A 19,391-nucleotide genomic window follows, 5' to 3' on the forward strand; every position below is an offset into this window, starting at 1 on the left:
TGACTGCATATTGACAAGTCGCAATAATATCCCTCTGGTTACTTCAGACCCTGTGGGTTGGGCTTGAGATTAACATGCTCAGATCATGGCTATGCAATATGGGAAAATGAATGGCAAATGCAACTTTATTAGTTGAAGTAGTCATGTTGTAAATGTTTACATTGTGCTTTCATGTCTCATTGAATCTTCTCTACTTGTGTATTCAGCAAAAAGCATACAGAAAACATAAATGTTTGCATTACAAAAAGCACAGTGTAAGGCACCAAAGTATGTACTATTAAATATCACACACATTATGAATGCTTGATTGTGCATTGGGGTTCTGATTATGTCCCCCTCAGTAGCAGATGTTTGGAGATTTTATTATAAATCCGCCCTAATAAATAGCCTATCCAATTCCAGGGATCACCATTAGTAATAGATGAAAATGATTAAATTAAATTAATGAAGATTTTATGAGCTATTTGTACACACGGATGCAGTCTTCCAAAGAATTATGGAGAATCACAGCTTGTATCGGATCTAGACAAATTGCTTTCAGAAAAAAGGAGTGCACGCTAATATTATGGTTCTAGGTTCTATTATAAGGATGTTATAACTGCTGTTTTTTGTATTTCCATTGAGTAGTGATAACGTAACTACAGAATTGGAAGCAGAGCACTGTGTTCCACCATAATAATAAAACAAAATTTAAGTAATCCAAATTATGTCAACTATGTTAATGAAGGAAACATTTACATATGAGACATCTTGTATGTACACTGATTTTTAATGTCAACACTCGTTAGGATTATGACTTGTTAAGATGGACTGTTCCGTGAAACAATGAAGTATGATTTGAAATCTAGCTTCTGGACCACTGACCCACAGTGTTTTACACAGTAAAAGACTAATGTTTTCATGGTGCCTCCTATACTCTATATTCTGGGGTTCAGCTCTATCAATATTGCGAAGTGGACAGCAGACACCAGAGTGGTTTTGAAAACCCATAGATGAAAGACCCAAGTCATCAGTAGATGATGTATTATGGATTTGCCCGCACTCATTTGGGAGTGTTCAAAGTAAATGAATTTTCCACAAACAAACATAATTATTAATTGAGACTACTTATACTATGCACATTCTATGGTGCATTTACCAGCTGTAGACTCATATCCAAATACCATACTAGTTCTTCCAAACCTCAAGGAACAAAAGGTGTTCTGCCTGAATAGGAGTACTGAGGCAAACTAGTGTTACAAGTGCAAGCAGATTATTGTTAAGGAAGAGATTAAACACATGTTGAACAAACACAGGAATAAAGGTATTGTAGATTCCTCAGCGATGTTGAACTAACACAGGAATAAAGGTATTGTAGATTCCTCAGAGATTGAAGAGACTGGTTTCTCTTGATTCTAATTCTTTGGGGAGTGGCACCTGTAGGAGCAATACATTACACAAACAGAAACAGCTGTGAGAAAGCTTTGATTGGCAGTGGAGGATACACAGAGGTATTAGGGATGGATCGAAATTTACAGAACAGTTACATGGAGGAAAATGGGGGAGGGTCATGCTTTTAAAATTTCAGCCAAGGGGAGGGTTTGGTATTTTTTAAATCTAGTCCAGGGGAGGATTATGTAATTTGTAATTAATTACATTTCTATATTTCTCATTGCTTTAGAATTAGTTGCTTATTAGGCTATATATCGATGTGTACCCGATGCTACCCCTCATCTCTGATTCTCTGCTGGGAGCACAATATCAATTGTGCTCCCAGCAGATAGCAAGATAGCTGCTGGGATGGTGTAAATAAAACTAGGCAGCATTACACACTGCAATGGCTTTCCAACCTTGAGCCCCGGCCTGCTCTGCTCTTGCTGATAAAAACTTTTTTGTGTGCTGTCTAACCAATGGCTGTGCTGTGTAGGTTCTACAGTGGCAGTTCAGGAGAGTCAAAGGCGTCTTCCGAAAATATATTTTGATTAGGCATAGTCCAAACAATGCACTTTCTTGCGAGCAGACTAGCCTTTAGCCTATTTCTGTTCAGTTTGAGGAGAGTGCGAAGATTATTAATTTTATAATTGATTTTATTAAAAACAATATGTTTCTTGCCTGTGATGTATTTATCAGAGTTATTGACCTCACAAATAAACCAGATTAGAGTAATTTACATTGTGGTGCTTTAACTTGAAGAATCAATCGGAAATGGACAGCTCATGGTGCTGAAAGTAGGCAAATTCCTTTCAACCTTCTTCATTTTAATTAGACTTTACCAACAACGAGGGTTTTGTGTTGGAGCCTATTTCTTCCTATTTAAGAAATAAGAGGTAGGCCTACCTGTTTGACAGACGGAATTAGGCTGTAGGCTGCTATATCCATAGATTTGTAGGTCCATTCCTCCACCCACCATGCACTCTTTAAATAGCCTACCTCCATGTCAGTGAAGGGCTGTTAAATTAAAAACCAATACTTTAATTGAGGGGGTATAAGAGGGTATGCCATAGGCCTACCTTTTATCAAACAAAATGGCAAAAAGCACAGGCCTACCCCTTGTTAGCTTAAGATTTAGAAGAAAATAAAAAGGATCCGGTTATATAACAGCGCTTTGGTCCGCAATGCTTTATGCTAGAAACAAGCTGTAAAATACCCTGGGAAGACGTGACTCCGATGCATATGAGGATATCATTGTTTCATTTCTTTGCCATTCAGAGGCTGACTTTGGGAAGTAATCTAATTCTGTCACTATCAATTGATTAAGCTATTCACTTTCTGTACAAAAGAAGATGTTTAAACCCAGACATTTATGACCTTCACTCGTTGGGTTTAGCCACACGGAAAAAGAGTAGTCAGCAGTCAAAGCTTACATTTTTCTGCGTCAGTAGGCCTACTCTGTCTTGGGTGGAAAGGTAGGCCTAACTTTTGAAAGTACCATGCTCAGATTGCTAATGATGTCTCAGATTTAATTATTTGCAAACAGGGACAGTTTTGTTGCAAACAAGACACACTGATTTGGCATTGGGGAAATACAGTATGATAAGATGAACACATAGGCCTATCTCTCTGTCCATTCTTAGCCTGTCATTTCTGTAATTTGTGTGGTATTCAAAAATATTATGCTAAAATTACTTAGAATTACATGACATTTAAAAAAAGGCTATTTTTTCTCGGACTTGCAAATACGATGATAGATTAATGCAATGCTTTTAATATAATGTTTACTGGAATAAGGCTAAGGCTCAGGTCTGTCCAAGAAGTAAACGGTAGACATGTTCTCTGTTATCCACTTTGTTTTCATTATTATTTTGGGTATAAGGGAGGGTCACTTGTTTTTTATTTCAAGCGTTCAGGGAGGGTTTAGGTCAAATATATTTTGCTGAAGGGAGGGCCACCCATTTTAGAGAGGTCCGATTTTCTCCATGTAACACTTATTATAAATAACGTTCACTCCCTTTCAAACTATAAATCTAGTGTACATATTTGCTAGTTGGTGTCTAATATGGGTTAAAGCTAACAAGCTTGATTGGACTGTAAGGGCTCTCCAGTTCAAGGCAGTTCCACAATGCATCTTTAAAACATTTTTTTTGATCTAACACTAATCCACCAACTTCTGCCATCTAAATAAACAATGTGACGGCTGGTCAGATCAGGTTAGCTAACAATATGACTGTTCGTGGCCCTGTGCTAATCTGAGAATCATCAGTTGTACTCACGGCTTTGAGATAGGCCACGTTGCTCTTTTTGATCTCATTAAGCAGTTCATCGCGGGGTGTCACATCCACCTTGGCCGGCTGCCGCCTCCGAGGGACAGGCTTCAGTGTCTTCATCACATCTTTCAGAGTGGCCTTCAGTTCTACCATCTCATCAACGCCTGTGTCCCTCTCTTTTCCTGATGTCTTCTTGAGCAGGACATTCGGCCTCTCTGCTCTCCTGTCCTCCCTAGGATCTATGTCCAGGAAAGGGTCACGCTTTTTGGGGGTCCTCTTCAGCTGGATGTCCTTCAGAAGGTTACCAGAGGAGTCCGTGCTGGGGGGTTGTTGTGGAATGGGGTTGCGCTGCATGTGTTTAAGCTGCTTGTGTTGATACTGTGGAGACGTGTTCTGCTGCTTTTGTGGCTGCTGTAGAGGGCTGTTCTGCTGGAATCTGGAGGAGGGCTCTGGTTTGGGTTCCATGGGACCCTGGGGACCCTTGGGAAGCTGCGGCATGAGGGCCGCGATTTCAGGAGGGACGTAGCCCAGCATCGCCAGCAGCCCCGGGGGCAGGTTCAGAGCCCGTTCATACATCTCAAACACCTCCTTCTGCTGCTTCTGCTGCTGCTTGCTCTGCTCCTCTTTCCTCTGCTGTCTCTGGCGGTCCAGGTTTCTGGTCAGCAGGTTGGTCACCACCATCCTGGGGCCCGCCTGCTCAAAGTGGTAGCCCATCTTCAGGAGGGTGTTGTTGGCCTTGAGCAGGCGTGACACCTCCATCTCCGCGTGGTGGCCCAGCATGTGTCTCTGGTTGTGGAAGCGGAGCTCTGTGAGCGTCTCGTTGAACTGTAGGCAGCGGATAATGGCGATGATGCCTTTCCCTGTTATGAAGTTTGACTCTATGTTCAGGGTGGTGATGCTACGGTTCTCTCTCAGCATGTTGGCCAGGGTGAAGGCGATGTTTTCGTCTGCGCCGGTGTTGGCTATGCTGAAGGTCTTGACGTGTTTGTTCTTCTTTAAGGCATCAACGTATTCTATTAGCATTTCTTTAGGAATGTTTTCTATGTTGTTCAGGTTTACGTCTGTGATAGCGGGGTTGTTGTTGCGTATCTTATCCAGAGTGGTGTCCAGGTTTGTCTCATTCCCTGAGGGCCTTGATGTCTTCTTGGCCCCACCAAGGCCACCAAGCCCCCCACCAAGAGCCAGCTTTGGAATATTTAGCTTGTTAATTACCCTCACTTCTTTCTCTGGAACAAAACAGGCCCTCTTCTCCTCTGGAGTCATCTCTATTACTTCAGGAGCGGGAGCATCTGTAGTGTTACTTTTGACTTTCTCAGGTATTTGTGATGTGCTCTTTTGCTCTGTTCTCTCAATCTCTTTCTCTTCTTTCATGTCTGCGAACTCTGGTGGGGGTTGCAGGGGACTGGTAGTGTTTACAGTGTTAGTGCTGTTATCATCTGATGACTCTTTTAGACGCTCATTCACTGGATGTTCATGTTTTTCTATGACCCTTTCATATTTTACGGCTATGTCCTTTTTCTCCTCCTCCTCTTCCTCCTTCTTCACATCCTCTTCCTCCTCCTCCACAATCATTTCCTCTATAATCTCCTCTATCACTTCCTCTCCTTCAACACAGTCTGTAGCTTCCACCTCAATGATTTCTTCTATCACCTCATACACAATCTCCACGTCTTCAGCGTTTTCTTTCTGTTCAGCGTCCTCTTCCATAGTTTTCTGATGAAGACAAGTAGTACAATCATTTAATAAACGTAGCCTTGTAGAACGTACAGTTAAAGTGGTATACTGTATGATGTATGATATATTGAAGACTATAGCGACAATATATTGACCATTGACTATAGTCTCTTACCTTACTGGGCAGTAGAGTGACGGGGACCCTCTCCTCCTCCAGCATGCGTTTGGACTCCTTCTCCCAGTATAGATAATCCACCAGGCCCCTGTGGTCAAACGAACCTGTGGGCACCTTCTCTGTCTGGCTCTTCTGCCTCTGACCCACAGGTACCCTCTCATCTGGGGCTATAACATCCATCTCTTTCTGGAGCTCTTTGAGCTCCTCAGGAGACAAGTTTGCCAGGATATCATCTTCATCAATGTCTTCTTCATCATCAGAGTCGGCGGATGGCTTCTCTTTCTTCTGGTCCTTCTGTCTCTGACCAAGCGGTACTCTCTCGTCTGGCGCTAAAACATCCATCTCTTTCTGGAGTTCTTGAAGCTCCTCAGGAGACAAGCTGGCTAGGATATCATCTTCATCAATGTCTTCCTCATGTATGTCCTCCATGTCCCGCTCCCTTTGGCTGAACATGTCTGTATAGTAGTCGTCTTGACAAAATTTTGTCAAGAGTTTATTTTCAACCTAAAGGGTACAAAGTATATCCACAATGACTACACAGTTCTAGAGCTGAGTTGCCAGTGCTATTGGCTATGTCTCCAGCTGGTAAATGGTCTGCTCACGCCCCCGGCAAAGTCTAAAATTAAACACATAGGACCTCATGGAAGATATTTATGGTGCAGGAGGGCCAGGAGAGACATACTAACATGATCTTTTTTCAGTAGCTTGAGTCAGATGGACAGGCTGTATGATCTTTCAGCATGGCAGTTGATTGGGAGACAGGAAAAGGGGGCGATAGACAGTAACAGGTGGACAGTTTTTTTACAGGCCTCGGAAGGATTCCACGGTCCACTACGCACAGGGCTCCGCCCAATCCCCCAGAGCTTCCAGGAAAATGTAATCTTATCTCCCTGAAGTGGTGCACGTCAACTGACAGCTGATGTAAAACCAGAAGAGATCATCTGTTGTGTAGGGGGTCACTACACTCAATACACTCACTGGGAATGTCAAATTTTTGTTTTTTGTTTTATTGTCACATACATCAGATAGGTGCAGTGCAATGTGTTGTTTTACAGCTTAAGGGCACATCGAAAAATGTTTTACCTTGTCAGCTCGGGTATTTGAACCAGCAACCTATCAGTTACTGGCGAAAACGCGCTAACCGCTAGGCTACCTGCCGCCCACCAATGGAGAAATCTAGTCTTCTTTACCACATCCAGGGCTAAGGAAGTCACACCACATGCTGTATGTGTCTCACACATATTTTTTTTTATTGATGTCCCAAATCCAAATGGGAGATATTTCACTCAGAGTAGGAGATGACAAAGCCTAACAATACATGGACAATGTACAAATATGTAGAGAAATACAATAAAGAAAAACAATAAAGGAACATTATTTTAGGGTTATCTAATTCAAAGGCATATATTTTTACAATATACAAAAAAGCTGCTTATCAAAAGTTTATGTTCACATGCAAGCAATTTACACCACATTAACACATTCACAAAAATGAAAATATGAATAATCTTTAAACAATATCAACATTCAGATTCATACTTGGGAGAGGAGAGAGCGCATCAGTCCATTTACTGACAAACCTGGGACGAACAGACTGCAGTAAGGAAGGGTTGGTTTATTCTTTTGTTATCACACTTTGTGAATAGTAACTCCAAAATGTATACCTAAATGTTTTACAAAGATATTCAAGTTGATTTACAACTTTTATAATGAGTAGCTCACTAAATAGTGCTATGTGTGTACTGTATGGCACAACACTTTGGAGATATCCTGCTTTAACTCCTTATTCCTACACTCTCAATACACAGTTTACTGATTATCATAAAGACAATGAGAACTTTTTTAAAGACTTATTTTTGTCATAATACAATAGGGTAATATATTTGGGTCAAAGGTATCCCAGGGTTTGATATGCTGTTTGTAGATCCTTCACAATATTCACAATGATGAAGCTGGTTTTCCAGATCAGCAAAACCTTGCATTTGTGACATCACCACATCCATGTCTTCCTGAATAATATCAATCTCCATCTAATCCAAGGCACATGGGAGAGTAATTCAAGAGTGTCATAATACAGTATTTCCAGAGGTTAGTTGGTATCCTTCCAGAGAACTGTGCTTCCAGTGTTGGGGTCATTGTGCCAGTGTTCCTGTTGGTCCTCTTATCTTTAGTGCATGTCCATGTAATTTCCATCCATGTATACTCTTCTGTAATAAAGAGATGAAAACAAACAAACAAGGTCAATATAAAAGTCTCCCATACTGTAGCACAACATAGTACTTCATCAAACCCCCTGCATGCTGCAACAGCTGGTGATTATTATCTAGAGCCATGAAAATGGAACACAACAAACCATGGATACACACTATGAAAATAATATGTCATTAGAAAGAAGACTATTCAACAAAAGAAAACCTGCTACTAACTTGTCAAGCATGTCATGCAATAAAATAAGGAATGTAACATTTTAAATTAGACTTTTCCATTTAATATGGATCACAACTTACAGTAATGAGAGGTAAGCAAAAGTAGGTCAACTCTACTACTGGTTCTATGAGTTATGAGGAGGATGTGGTGTTTTAACTGTGGATATGAAGCTAGACAATGTGAAAGTGTGGTTTCTAGCTACAGGATGTAATGAACACAACATTTACTTCACATGCGTCCATGCTGAATTTGTGAGCCTGCTCAAAGAGCAAGATAATTTGGCAAAACCTTTGGTCGACCGGGTAAGGCATTGCCATTCATGAGCTATAAGTATCTGAAATGGAGTGGAATGTGGCCAACTGGGCCTTGGCAGTATGTGTTACCACTGCTCTGGCTGTACATTTAATGAATGGTCTACATATTGATTTCACCCTGATTGACCTGTGGTGGACGCCACTAAATGAGCTACAGTATATTGATCAATATGACAAATGATGAGACCCAGATGGAAACTGACAACAGTGGCACTGATGGAAATGGTTTACCACTACGACAGCCTATTTGCATCTCATCTCACCCTTCTGTGTTTGAATAGTTGCCTAATGGTCTTCCTCAGTGCTATTGGCCACAGCACCAAACACCTCTACTGACTCTACTGGCATCGTATCAGACCTCTTCAACACATTGCATTCTGGGAGAAATCTATGTACATGACGATTGAGGATAGACAGTTAGTGAAAGGAGAGAAAGAAAGTGAAAAGATCACTAGTTCATATACACTCATTAGAGATTACTTCGTTATTGGGGTTTAGTTTCACACCAACAGACCAAACAAACTGAACATGCTGCCATATGATGTCACTTACTAGCAAAGACAGTTCATAGATAAGGATAGCATTTTAATCTCTGTAAATGTCTATCTGGCAGCCAAAATGACCTGTCCAATCATGAGACGAGCAGGAGGAACAGGAGGAGGAAGGTGGAGAAGAGGAGAGGATGCAGCAGGAGTAAGAGCAAGTGGAAGGATAGTGGCAAGTGGTGACAATGCTAGGGAGGTCCTGAGGCTCAATATCGTGACAGGCACACACAGAGAGTGAACAGAGGTGACATCCACAAGAGGACCTGCCATTGAGTATGGGGAGGAGAAAACATTAGCAGACATAGACAACCAATTATAAGATTTAGCATATACTTAGTGGTACTGTTGTCAATTCTATATTTAAGCAATAAGGCCCGAGGGGGTGTGGTATACGGCCAATATACCATGGCTAAGGGCTGTTCTTATGCGTGACGCAAGAGTGCCTGGATACAGCCCATAGCCATGATACTGTATATTGGCCATATACCACAAACCCTCGAGGTGCCTTATTGCTATTATAAACTGGTTACCAACAAAATTAGAGCAGTAAGAATACATGTTTTGTCATACCTGTGATATACCACGGCTGTCAACCAATCAGCATTCAGGGCTCGAACCACACAATTTATAATAGCCTGTATGGTATGGAAAACGACATGTAGGTGTGGTGCTGTGGTAGGTTACTGGTTATCACCTGGTATGGGTGGGGCTGCGGTTGTAAATGTCATGGGCTCCTGGGTGAGGGTGCTGTGGTGACTCTGCCATGTTATCATAGTCTGTTACACCCACAGCCAGCTGGCTGCGCCAGTTTCCTGTGCTGGTTGATGAGGAAACTAGAAAGAGAGACAAAGTGAACACTTTTTAGTTGGACTAAAGAAACAGACACATATTGGGGAGTCTCAGAGAATGACACCCTAACCCTAGTTTCATGTCCACATCCCGGTCCAACCCTAACCCTCAACCACAACCACAACCCTAATCCTAACCCTAACAAACAATACATAATTATTGTCATACAGTATGTTAGGAATGTATGCATTATATTGATCCGAAAAATACGTGTCCCTCTGTGTTACTGAGGGTGAACAGACAGAGTATGGTATTCTGAGGTGACCTGCTGCAGTATGAGGAGAAGCAGGATCTATCCCTACCTGAGGAGTAGGAGGTGGTTCGGCTGGAGTGGCTGAAGGGGGCTGGCATGGTCTGGTATCCCAGGCTGAGCTGAGAGCCGTTGTCGTAGTCATACCCAGCCAGACCCCTGCCTGCCTCTCTGTGGCCGCCGCTGCGGTGGTACCAGCCTCTCAGGTGCTCAGCCACCAGGGCCTTCTGCATGTTCTTCTGCAAGGGCTCGTTGCGGGGCCCCTGTCTGGTCCGGGGCAATCTCATGGTGGCGTATGGGTTCTGAGCAAGGCTGTCTGCTTGATCACTACTATAGGTCCTGTACCGCTCGTGTCTGTGGTAATTTTGTACTTGGTAAGAGGGGTTGACATTGTAGTGGCCCTCAATCTCGTTCTCATACACGTAAGCACCATTGGAGTAGGGCTCCATGTCTGGACAGGGGTAGCCTGCCACGTAGTAAGCAGTTGGTGCATAGTGCGCTGGGGGCTCGTACAAATAACTACAGCCGATATGATTCTGGACCAGATTAGGCATACTGCCTGTGTTTCCATAGACCTCCACCCTCCTGTGCAGCTGATGGTTGCGGGTTCGAGAGTCCAGGGTGCAGTAGTGGGGGTTGCCTGGGTAGTCCAGGCTGGACTGGCTGGTGAAGGAGGAGCAGTCCTCCATGGCCTCTGTGCTGTTGCTCCTGTAGGCAGGGGACAGGGTGAAGACTGGCTTCTCTGAGTTCGTATCCTTTAGTATCCGTTGCTGGGACTCCAGACTGCCACTGCGGTGCCTGAAGGACTGAGAGTTCCCATCCGACCTGCAAAAGTCACACAGCCAAAAAACATTTATAAAACAAACAAACATTTAATGTGTTATTGTCACATAAATGTGTTGTTAGACGGTTATCAAGCAAATAGTGTGACCTGCAAAAGTCTCACACAAAAAAAATAACAATGTAATTATAGGGTTATCAAGCAAATAGTGTTAAGAAATCTGGATGTACAGCATACTAAATACTTATGATTACAATCATTTTCTGTTAAACGTTGGGATGCAGGTACGGTTTTAGATTACAGGTTAAATGTTCAGGTTCGGGGTGACTGGGTAAGGGTTTGGGTAGGCATGGTCTGAGAGGGGGGGGTCTCACCTGAGATGGCTGCTGCTGTAGGCATTGCGGGTCATAACGGGGGTGGAGGGCATGCTGCGTGGGTCCCGTGGAGATCTGGGTAAGGTTTTGTAGGGGCTGCTGTGTGCAGATGACACCTCTCTGGGGTGGAAATGGTGTGAAGCATCCTGGCCGTCAAATGCTAACCTGCTGAGACTCTTGTTGTGGTGGTGATCCAGGGAGCGTGCAGGGCTGACCTGAGGGGAGCACTGGACCGACCGTGACCGGGGCCTCTGAGCACCATCAGAGTCATCTGGACAAAGAGACACAACTCATGGTCAGATGGGACTGGTAAAGGCACTGTTGCAACAAAGGTCATGTAGCTAATGTATGACTGAACTGTGCTCCACTCACCGTCATCCAGAATCTGACTGTCTGACAGCGAGCTCGTCTCTGAACGGAGAAGCTCATCTAGGGAAGAAGGACGAAAGCATATCATAGATGAAAGATTATAGTACAAATCAATAAACTCATACAGCGGAATGTGTGTGTCTACTTTTATCTACAGTACCTGCAATAATCACAGAGGCTCTTTGGGTAGACTTCTCGCCCTTCTTGATTCTGTACTGGTTCATGTCATCCTCAACCTGCTGCAGTTTCCTCATGGCGTCCTGACAGTTCCTCCTCCTCTTCCTCTTCACCGTCTTACAGAGCTCTGCCTCCGAGGCTAGTTTCTTAGCTGCTTCCACGATCTTCTGCTGAAGAGCAAACCTGCTCTCCAGGTTCCTCAGATAAGGGTCCTACAGATCAGAGTATACATACATTATTATAGACAATATTACAGCAGAGAAGGGCAGATCCATTTCAATTTCAACTGAGCAATTGACATGCATATCCAACTTGAAAATTACAAACAATGTAGCCATAACAACAAGGTAATATTTTGCAGTAGTTTGTGTATGTATTGGGAAATACAGAAGACAACTCATCAACACGTGATCCATACGAAACAGGACAGGACATGAATGCAATCTTCATCACATTCCATTAATCACACAAAAACAATCTTTCAGTGTACGGTACAGATGGTACTCTGCTTAGAATAATATCCTAACACCCCAGTTCACAACCCTCCCTGAGGAAATCATGGAATTCATGTCATGTCATATTCTACAAAATATTAGTCTCTCATGACAGACATATATAATTATTTTCCTGCAGTCGAATGACCAAATCGCCCTCTAGTGGCCTCATGGGTGAATGTTATGAATATTTTTAATAATTTCATAATAAATGTGTTTTCTTTACGCAGATAATTCTGTTTTTCTTTGTCAAACGGTTTTGTTATATATCAGTCTTCTGTGATGTATATAAAGTGTAATATTGGGATGCAAACTCAAAATTGAATACATTTCAACTCTATATCTGACATGGTACAGGTGTCTTATTTTTTTCCAAATCAAATCAAAATCTAATTTAAGCTCATAACCATGTATGTGAGGTGTATACTTTTGTTTCAAAGTAGATGTGTTTAAGACTACCAAGAAACACTCTGTGTGACCCTGATTTAGCCCACTGCAGTAAACGTGAGATTTGGTTCTGGGTGCCGAGATTAGCAAAATATATGTCATATACTGAACGTTTCAACACAGACCTCATTGTATGGGAAGAGGTCATCCAGTTTGAAGGCCGTGCCAACTCGTCGTCTGACCTGAGGAGGTCTCTCGCCTGCAGACAGGGGATACTCTTTGGGCAGTTTGCCCGTGAGCTCCTGAAAACACAAAACAAAGCATACAGGTCATTTAGCTTCACAGCAAACAACTGGAGAAAACAGACACTCTCTTCACTGAAGGTCCTGGAGGGAACATACAGGCTCTTACAGTTACAAAGCGTTTTACTCCAATAGTCTCAACTGACCAAACTATGGCAATTTATATAGTAGCTTCACTGGTGTTCTACTGAATGACCCTGACTGCAATGAAAAAGGAATTCCTTAACTGTATCAGCCTAGACCCTCCAGGTGCTCGTAATGAGCAAATCAATGTAAGCAATTGTCTACAAGCAGAGAGAAACAATTAGATTTTAGAGTAGCTCACTGCCTCTCTCAAGCAGATTTTCTTTAGTTCCTTTGTTTTCTGGGTCAAGACATCTTGGATCTCTTGTTCCTTCTTCTTTAGCTCAGAGATCTTCTCCTTTTTCTGTTCTTCGTCCACCGCTGAATCTGCAGACCCTGTAGTGGTGACATTGTTTACACTGTAAATGTACCATAGGTCTATTTGCTTGTTTTGGTTGCACATTATCTAACACAAAGTGCATACAAATACGGGTATATTTTTCCTAGCCCTTTCCATTTACAGGTTTTTCAAAAGAGAAACATTTAGCTAAAGAGAGATTTGAGCTACCAGAATGCTGGCCCACCTGTTGACACCAGGCTGCCAGTGCTAGCCATAATGAGGTTATGCTTAAGGTTATCTCCCAGCCTGGTTATCTTGGTTCCTCCTCCATGATCTGTTAAATCCACGGCAATATCACCCAAACTTTTCGCGGCACTTATTTTACCCTGTTGGGATGGAGAGATTGAGGTGATTGAGGATTAGGGATTGTTATAGTCAATACATACTACAGCCCTACACTGTCTACATGTAAATATAAGCATTTAATCCTACATGAAGAAATTGATCAATTTGGTTGGTATAGGGATGCATAAAGGTACAGAACACAGATACACTGATTGGGTCAGGCCTAAAAATAGATCATATAACATGGTACCTTGCACCTTACCTTGCTTTGCTTTCTGTCCAAGTAAAACTGATGCTGACTGATGGCCATGACCCAGATGGTTTTGATCAATGAGTGGCTGGCGTACCATGTGTGGATGACTAAGCCAGTCTGGCCAAATGTACGCTTCGTCACTGCCCGCCTGTTTAGAGATAATACATACACAATGATTAGTCTCAGGAAGATGAGCTTCTTTGGTTGTCTAAAGGAAATTCAAATCCATGTAGTTGTGATAAATATCTATAGTTTGACTTGCCCTCACCTGTGAGGGTCATTCACCTCAACAGCAAATTTCTTCTCCCGAAAATACAAGTTCTCCAGTTGCTTCCACTGGTACAGCTATGGAGGTAAACACAGAGAGACAGATAAACAACTGATTAAGGAGTGGTGAAACCTTTCACTTAAACTATGACTCTCAAAGCCGGCATATGACACCTTCATATGTACCCATCTGTAATGGTGAATCACAACAGATTTCTAAACACTTCTACATTTATGTGGATGCTACCATGATTACGAATAATCCTGAATGAATCGTGAATAATGATGAGTGAGAAAGTTACAGAGGGTCAAAGATCATACCTCCAAGACATGCTAACCTCCCCTGTTATTGGTAATGGTAAGAGGTTAGCATGTCTTTGGGGTATGATCTTTGACCCTCTGTAACTTTCTCACTCATCATTATTCACAATTGATTCAGGATTATCCGTAATCATGGTAGCATCCACATTAATGTAGAAGAATTTAGAAACATATTCTATTCTTATTTACAATATAAGTGACTCCAAAATGACATAATACATTATTTACCAGTCATTTCTATTGGGCACAAAATAATCTGAAAAACAACCAAAACTAACTGCAAATGCATCCAACAAGTTTGTAGAGTCACAAGCTCGAGTCATTGCGTGCTAGGAATATGGGACCAAATACTAAACTTTTGCCTACTTTATTTATAAGAATCTTTAGGAGTGTCAATAATTTTGACCCCTACCTTTTAGAGATTTTTTTAAAATTACTTGTTAAACAAAATCGCTTTCTCTGAGCAATTGTATTAATATAAAATAAAATAATTTCCCAATTTTTTTGAGCATACAATATAGCTCAGTATTTTAATTATTTAATCATTATTGCTCATCTTTATCAAGGGTGTCAATAATTTCAGACCCCACTGTAGCTGTTTTTCGTTGAACAAATTAGATTGTCAGCATCCAATATGGAAAACTCTACCGTCATCTCAGACTCTTACCAGTAGAGGTTCAGTAAGTGAACAATCCTTGCTGTCTGTAATCCTCTCTGTCCAGCTCAAACAACTCCTTCTCTCTGCTTCCAACAAGTCTCCTCAGGTATTCTCAGCACTCTGAAGGGTAACGCCCAGACCCTGCCTCTATGTCTTTGACATCACAGAAACACCCTCCTCCCTCCTCCCAACACTAAACGTCTGCCCAACCAGCTCTTCTTCTCTCTTCATGTTCAGACTCATACGCACATAGACCATAAACTTAACAACGTGATACTGTAGAGACGGATCACAAAGCTGGGTGTTCCTCCTCTTCTTAACAGAATAACACCAAGCTAGAAAACATCCACTGAACCAGAAGAGCTGGTTACACACTTTACATGCAGGATTCTCAGAATGATAAATAAGTCTACATATATTAACTGGTCTGGTAAAAGTAGTGCAGGCATACCTCTGTCCTGACATTGATTTGGTTATGAGTGATAGGTTGTCAGACAGAAATGTAATAAATAAAGGTCTCCAATGTAATGTTTACCTAAAGGGATCGATCAAACAGTCTGGTAATGAACTGACTGTCACTTGGATTTTCAAGTCTGGCCTTGTCTGCTCCAGCTGTAATGAGGGCCCAACCCTGATCAGTGGAATAGGTGATGAATGTGTGCGAGAGGTCTAGTGCTACGGAGGAATCTTTATCCCTGCCCTGTCATTTCATCATTCCCCAAATAGACTGCTGAAGCTCCTAGCGCTGTCAGATATAATTTGACAGTAGCAGACAGACATCTGCAGAATGAATCTCCTATATGCCTGTATAAAGGCTATACTGCACAATGACTGCTGTACACTGCCAATAAAATAAAACGTATCCTGTACTCCTCCATATTGTAAGTAGAGGAGAACACAAATGGGAACAAACAAATTACTGTACCTTCCGGGGTTTCAATTTGTCCTGCAAATCATATTGGCCAATTCCTTTGTAGCTGATCCCAAGCCACCATGGGATGCCTTGCTTGTCCTGTGAGGCAAAAGCATAGTTCCATGACTGAACTGCATACATCCATTCCCTTAGAGAAATCTGATTTTATAAGTGCAATAGCTATTGTTGTGTGCATAATGCAATATACTGTATTCTTACCTTTACTTCATAATAATGGACACCATACGTGGGTAGGGATTCCACTAGGGTCAAATACCTGAATTGAAATAATGTTCTATTACAGTAACATCCCAAATTCCCTCTTTAATTTTCAAAAGGTGGTTTACCATAAATATTATAGATGGTACTGTACACAGGACAATGAGAGCCTGATATGTTAAAGATGCCTACAGTGAATCACAATGATTCACTGGCCAGACAGTAACTGGAGTGGGTTATTGATTTCTATCAGACCTTGGTTGCGAGAAAGGAGATAGAGTGATAGAGAGAGAGGATGAGAGAGTGAGAGAATAAGGGAGAGAGAGAGGAAAGAGAGTGTGAAAGAGAGGGAGGGAGAGAGAGAGCGTGTGCAAGAAAGAGAGACAGAGAGACAGAGAGACAGAGAGAGCGAGAGCGAGACAGAAAGAGAGAGAGAGATGGAAAGAGAGAGGGGTGAGGGATGAGAGCAAGATGTATGAAGCCAGGGCCTGATGTATTTTATCTGATGACTTGTGGTAAACAGGCGTGTATGAGAGGGAATGAGGGATCATTGTTTTTCCAATACTCACTTCACTATGGCCTGTCCTCGGGAGACTCCTTTCAGCTGTTTGTAATGCTCTATCACTCGATCCTCACTGTAAAATGCATTATGAAGACACCTTCAACTCCTAAGTTATGGGTTGCATCACTCCTCCCTCTCAGGAATGCATCAAACATCATACATCATTGTCTGATATAACATTGCTGTTGAACCACCTTTTATTTAGCAGTCTTTCTAAACTAAACAGTTACCAAGGTGAGTTTACCAGTATGTAAGTGATGGGTGCTCCTTTAGCACCTTGTTGGGAAGAGTTGGAAGCTTCTTCAGTTCCGTTCTGGTGGTGTCATCACTGAGAATAATGATTAAACAGAATGGTTATGAAGATATGGATGGTGAAATTCATTAACTAATACTGTACATAACAGTTAGCAAATTACCATACAGAAAACTATGTAGAGAAACCATTATCGTGCATTGAGGTCTTCTAAAGTCTAAACAACCTGGAATGAGCTTCTAATGGATATCGCCACTATTGAGTCAGACTGTCTGACCCACAGGTGCAGAAACCTAATTGGCAGACACGCTCCAGGTGCATGGCCACATGGGAAGTTCCTGATAATGACCTAACTTAAGGTCCATTCTCTGGCCATCTAACTCCTGTAATTGCTGTTAATTTGGAACGAGACAGGTGGAAATGCAGACAAAGATCTACAGTGTTCCATAATTCCCTTTCCATGGTTCCACCTGGATGCTCCCTGACAGAAAAGAGGGTGCTGCTGTTGCAATAGAAGTTGTATAAAAGGAGGTAGAACTATGCTGTTAGAATCCAGCCCTGCAGACTGCAGTAGCCTTGGCCGAGCTGCCAGTGGTATGAGACTCTTTAGCAGGCCTGTGTGAGGTTTTAACACACCGTGGCAGCCTCACAAGACACAACATCACTGCCTTCCCTCTTACAACAGACTTCTCTGTCATTGATTTGACTTTAAGTCTGGAGAAACAGTTCCATTATTGAATGTCTTTGCTAAATGTGTGATGTTGTCTTGTTACTTAGATACCTGTTGTGTTAGATACTCATTAGAGTTTACAAAACCTTAAGAACACCTTCCTGATATTGAGTTGCCCTCAGAACAGCCTCAATTCATCGGGCATGGACTCTACAAGGTGTCAAGAGCGTTCCACAAGGATGTTGACTCCAATGCTTCCCACAGTTCTGTCAAGTTGGCTGGATGTCCTTTGGGTGATGGACCATTCTTGATACACACAGGAAACTGTTGAGCGTGAAAAACCCAGCAGCGTTGCAGTTCTTGACACTAACCGGTGCGCCTGGCACCTACTACCACACCCTGTTCAAAGGCACTTAAATATTTGTCTTGCCCATTCACGCTCTGAATGGCACACATACACAATTCATGTCTCAATTGTCTCAAGGCTTAAAAATCCTTCCTCCCCTTCATCTGTAGTGGATTTAACATGTGACATCAATAAGGGATCATAGCTTTCACCTCGATTCACCTGGTCAATCTATGTCATGGAAGGAGCAGGTGTCCTTAATGTTTTGTAGACTCAGTGTCCTTACCTTGAGAAATCCCCCTTTGCTTCCTGAAAAAAAAAAAAAAAAAAAAAAAAACAGCATGTTAGAAGATGTATGCTTTAGATTAGGAAATTACTATAAAGTACAAGGCCCCAAGAAAATAAGGAACTAACCTGCAAGGCATTTGCTGCTAATTTGAAGACATTCTCACTTTCCACCTCTATATCCCCCTGTAAGAATTAAAGCTTAATCATACATGCGTAAATGTACATATGGGCTGTTGAGACGCTTTGCAGATGTCTGTATCTGTGCTCTGTCCCTATGACTAACTCGTATTCATCGAAATAGAATTCTCTTGGACTGAACCGATCAGCAATCTATCCTTACTGACTGTCATCTCATTCCAAAGCAGTGTTTCACAGCTACAGTCTGACTGTTTGAGGTTGTTTATAAAGAGGGAGAATGAGATGGTGAAGCAGAGCAACCTGACCCCTGAGAAACCAAAGGTTATCAACACACAGCAGAATAAGATAACAAGTAGCTTACATTGTAGACGGCAGCTTTTGCATTCAGGAAGAATAATTCCACCGTTGTGTTGTCTTTCAGCAGAGTTATACTCTCGATGTAAAACCTTCGGGGATACACACAAATAGAGGTTTGAAAAACGATTTGTTGAATTGAATGATAAAATACATATTGCATGCATAATCAGTAAGACATTCCTTAATCTTAGCACCCACTACTAGACATTCCCTAATGTAATAAAACCCCCATTCATTATCATCTCAAACCAATCCAGGAGTGCTTCCTACTGGAAGGTATGTGCTAAAGATTGAGATGATGCAATAGCTACCTGACCAGGAAGTTGAGTGCGATAGGCCCAGTAGCCTTCTTAGAGAAGTCATGATCCAGAACTCTTCGGTCCAACTGCAAGTATTTACACTGGCCACTGCAAGAGTCAACGAAGAAAAGTGTTAGAGAAACAAACAGCACTGTGAAGACACGCATACAAGCATACATACAGTATATGCACGCACGCACGCACGCTGTATAGTCTAACACACATATACTTACATACTTACACAAAATAAGCTATGTGACTGTGACACTCTGGCTCTATGGACTTTTATTTTGAGCCA

The 19,391-nt window shown here is 42.0% G+C and overlaps 2 protein-coding genes across 3 annotated transcripts in view; both read right to left on the reverse strand.

The window, feature by feature from the left end:
• Nucleotides 1-107: 107 nt before the first annotated feature.
• On the reverse strand, nt 108-6,530 carry LOC121545636 (leiomodin-3-like). Its single transcript, XM_041856350.1, has 3 exons — nt 5,533-6,530; nt 3,690-5,396; nt 108-1,416 (listed from the first exon to the last, which is right to left on the reverse strand). The coding sequence occupies exons 1-3, from the start codon at nt 5,983-5,985 to the stop codon at nt 1,363-1,365; spliced, it is 2,214 nt and encodes a 737-aa protein (XP_041712284.1). The 5' UTR covers nt 5,986-6,530; the 3' UTR covers nt 108-1,362.
• Nucleotides 6,531-6,759: 229 nt separating this feature from the next.
• Nucleotides 6,760-19,391, reverse strand: part of LOC121545635 (FERM domain-containing protein 4B) — a 28,401-nt gene continuing 15,769 nt past the window's right edge. The window contains exons 4-23 of one of the 2 annotated variants that reach the window (XM_041856347.2): nt 19,106-19,201; nt 18,799-18,883; nt 18,426-18,482; nt 18,298-18,320; nt 16,987-17,070; nt 16,750-16,815; nt 16,181-16,238; nt 15,974-16,060; nt 14,071-14,147; nt 13,812-13,950; nt 13,449-13,590; nt 13,127-13,260; nt 12,685-12,801; nt 11,602-11,830; nt 11,445-11,501; nt 11,073-11,343; nt 9,970-10,742; nt 9,513-9,651; nt 8,537-8,661; nt 6,760-7,739 (exon numbers count right to left, since the gene is read on the reverse strand). In XM_041856347.2, coding sequence (XP_041712281.1) covers nt 8,559-8,661; nt 9,513-9,651; nt 9,970-10,742; nt 11,073-11,343; nt 11,445-11,501; nt 11,602-11,830; nt 12,685-12,801; nt 13,127-13,260; nt 13,449-13,590; nt 13,812-13,950; nt 14,071-14,147; nt 15,974-16,060; nt 16,181-16,238; nt 16,750-16,815; nt 16,987-17,070; nt 18,298-18,320; nt 18,426-18,482; nt 18,799-18,883; nt 19,106-19,201 — 2,737 coding nt within the window. In that variant the 3' untranslated portion in view covers nt 6,760-7,739; nt 8,537-8,558. The remainder of the gene's footprint in view (nt 7,740-8,536; nt 8,662-9,512; nt 9,652-9,969; nt 10,743-11,072; nt 11,344-11,444; nt 11,502-11,601; nt 11,831-12,684; nt 12,802-13,126; nt 13,261-13,448; nt 13,591-13,811; nt 13,951-14,070; nt 14,148-15,973; nt 16,061-16,180; nt 16,239-16,749; nt 16,816-16,986; nt 17,071-18,297; nt 18,321-18,425; nt 18,483-18,798; nt 18,884-19,105; nt 19,202-19,391) is intronic. The other variant, XM_041856348.2, reaches the window with a different exon arrangement.

Source organism: Coregonus clupeaformis, chromosome 30 (assembly GCF_020615455.1).
Source record: "Coregonus clupeaformis isolate EN_2021a chromosome 30, ASM2061545v1, whole genome shotgun sequence".
NCBI classification, from domain to species: Eukaryota; Metazoa; Chordata; class Actinopteri; order Salmoniformes; family Salmonidae; genus Coregonus; species Coregonus clupeaformis.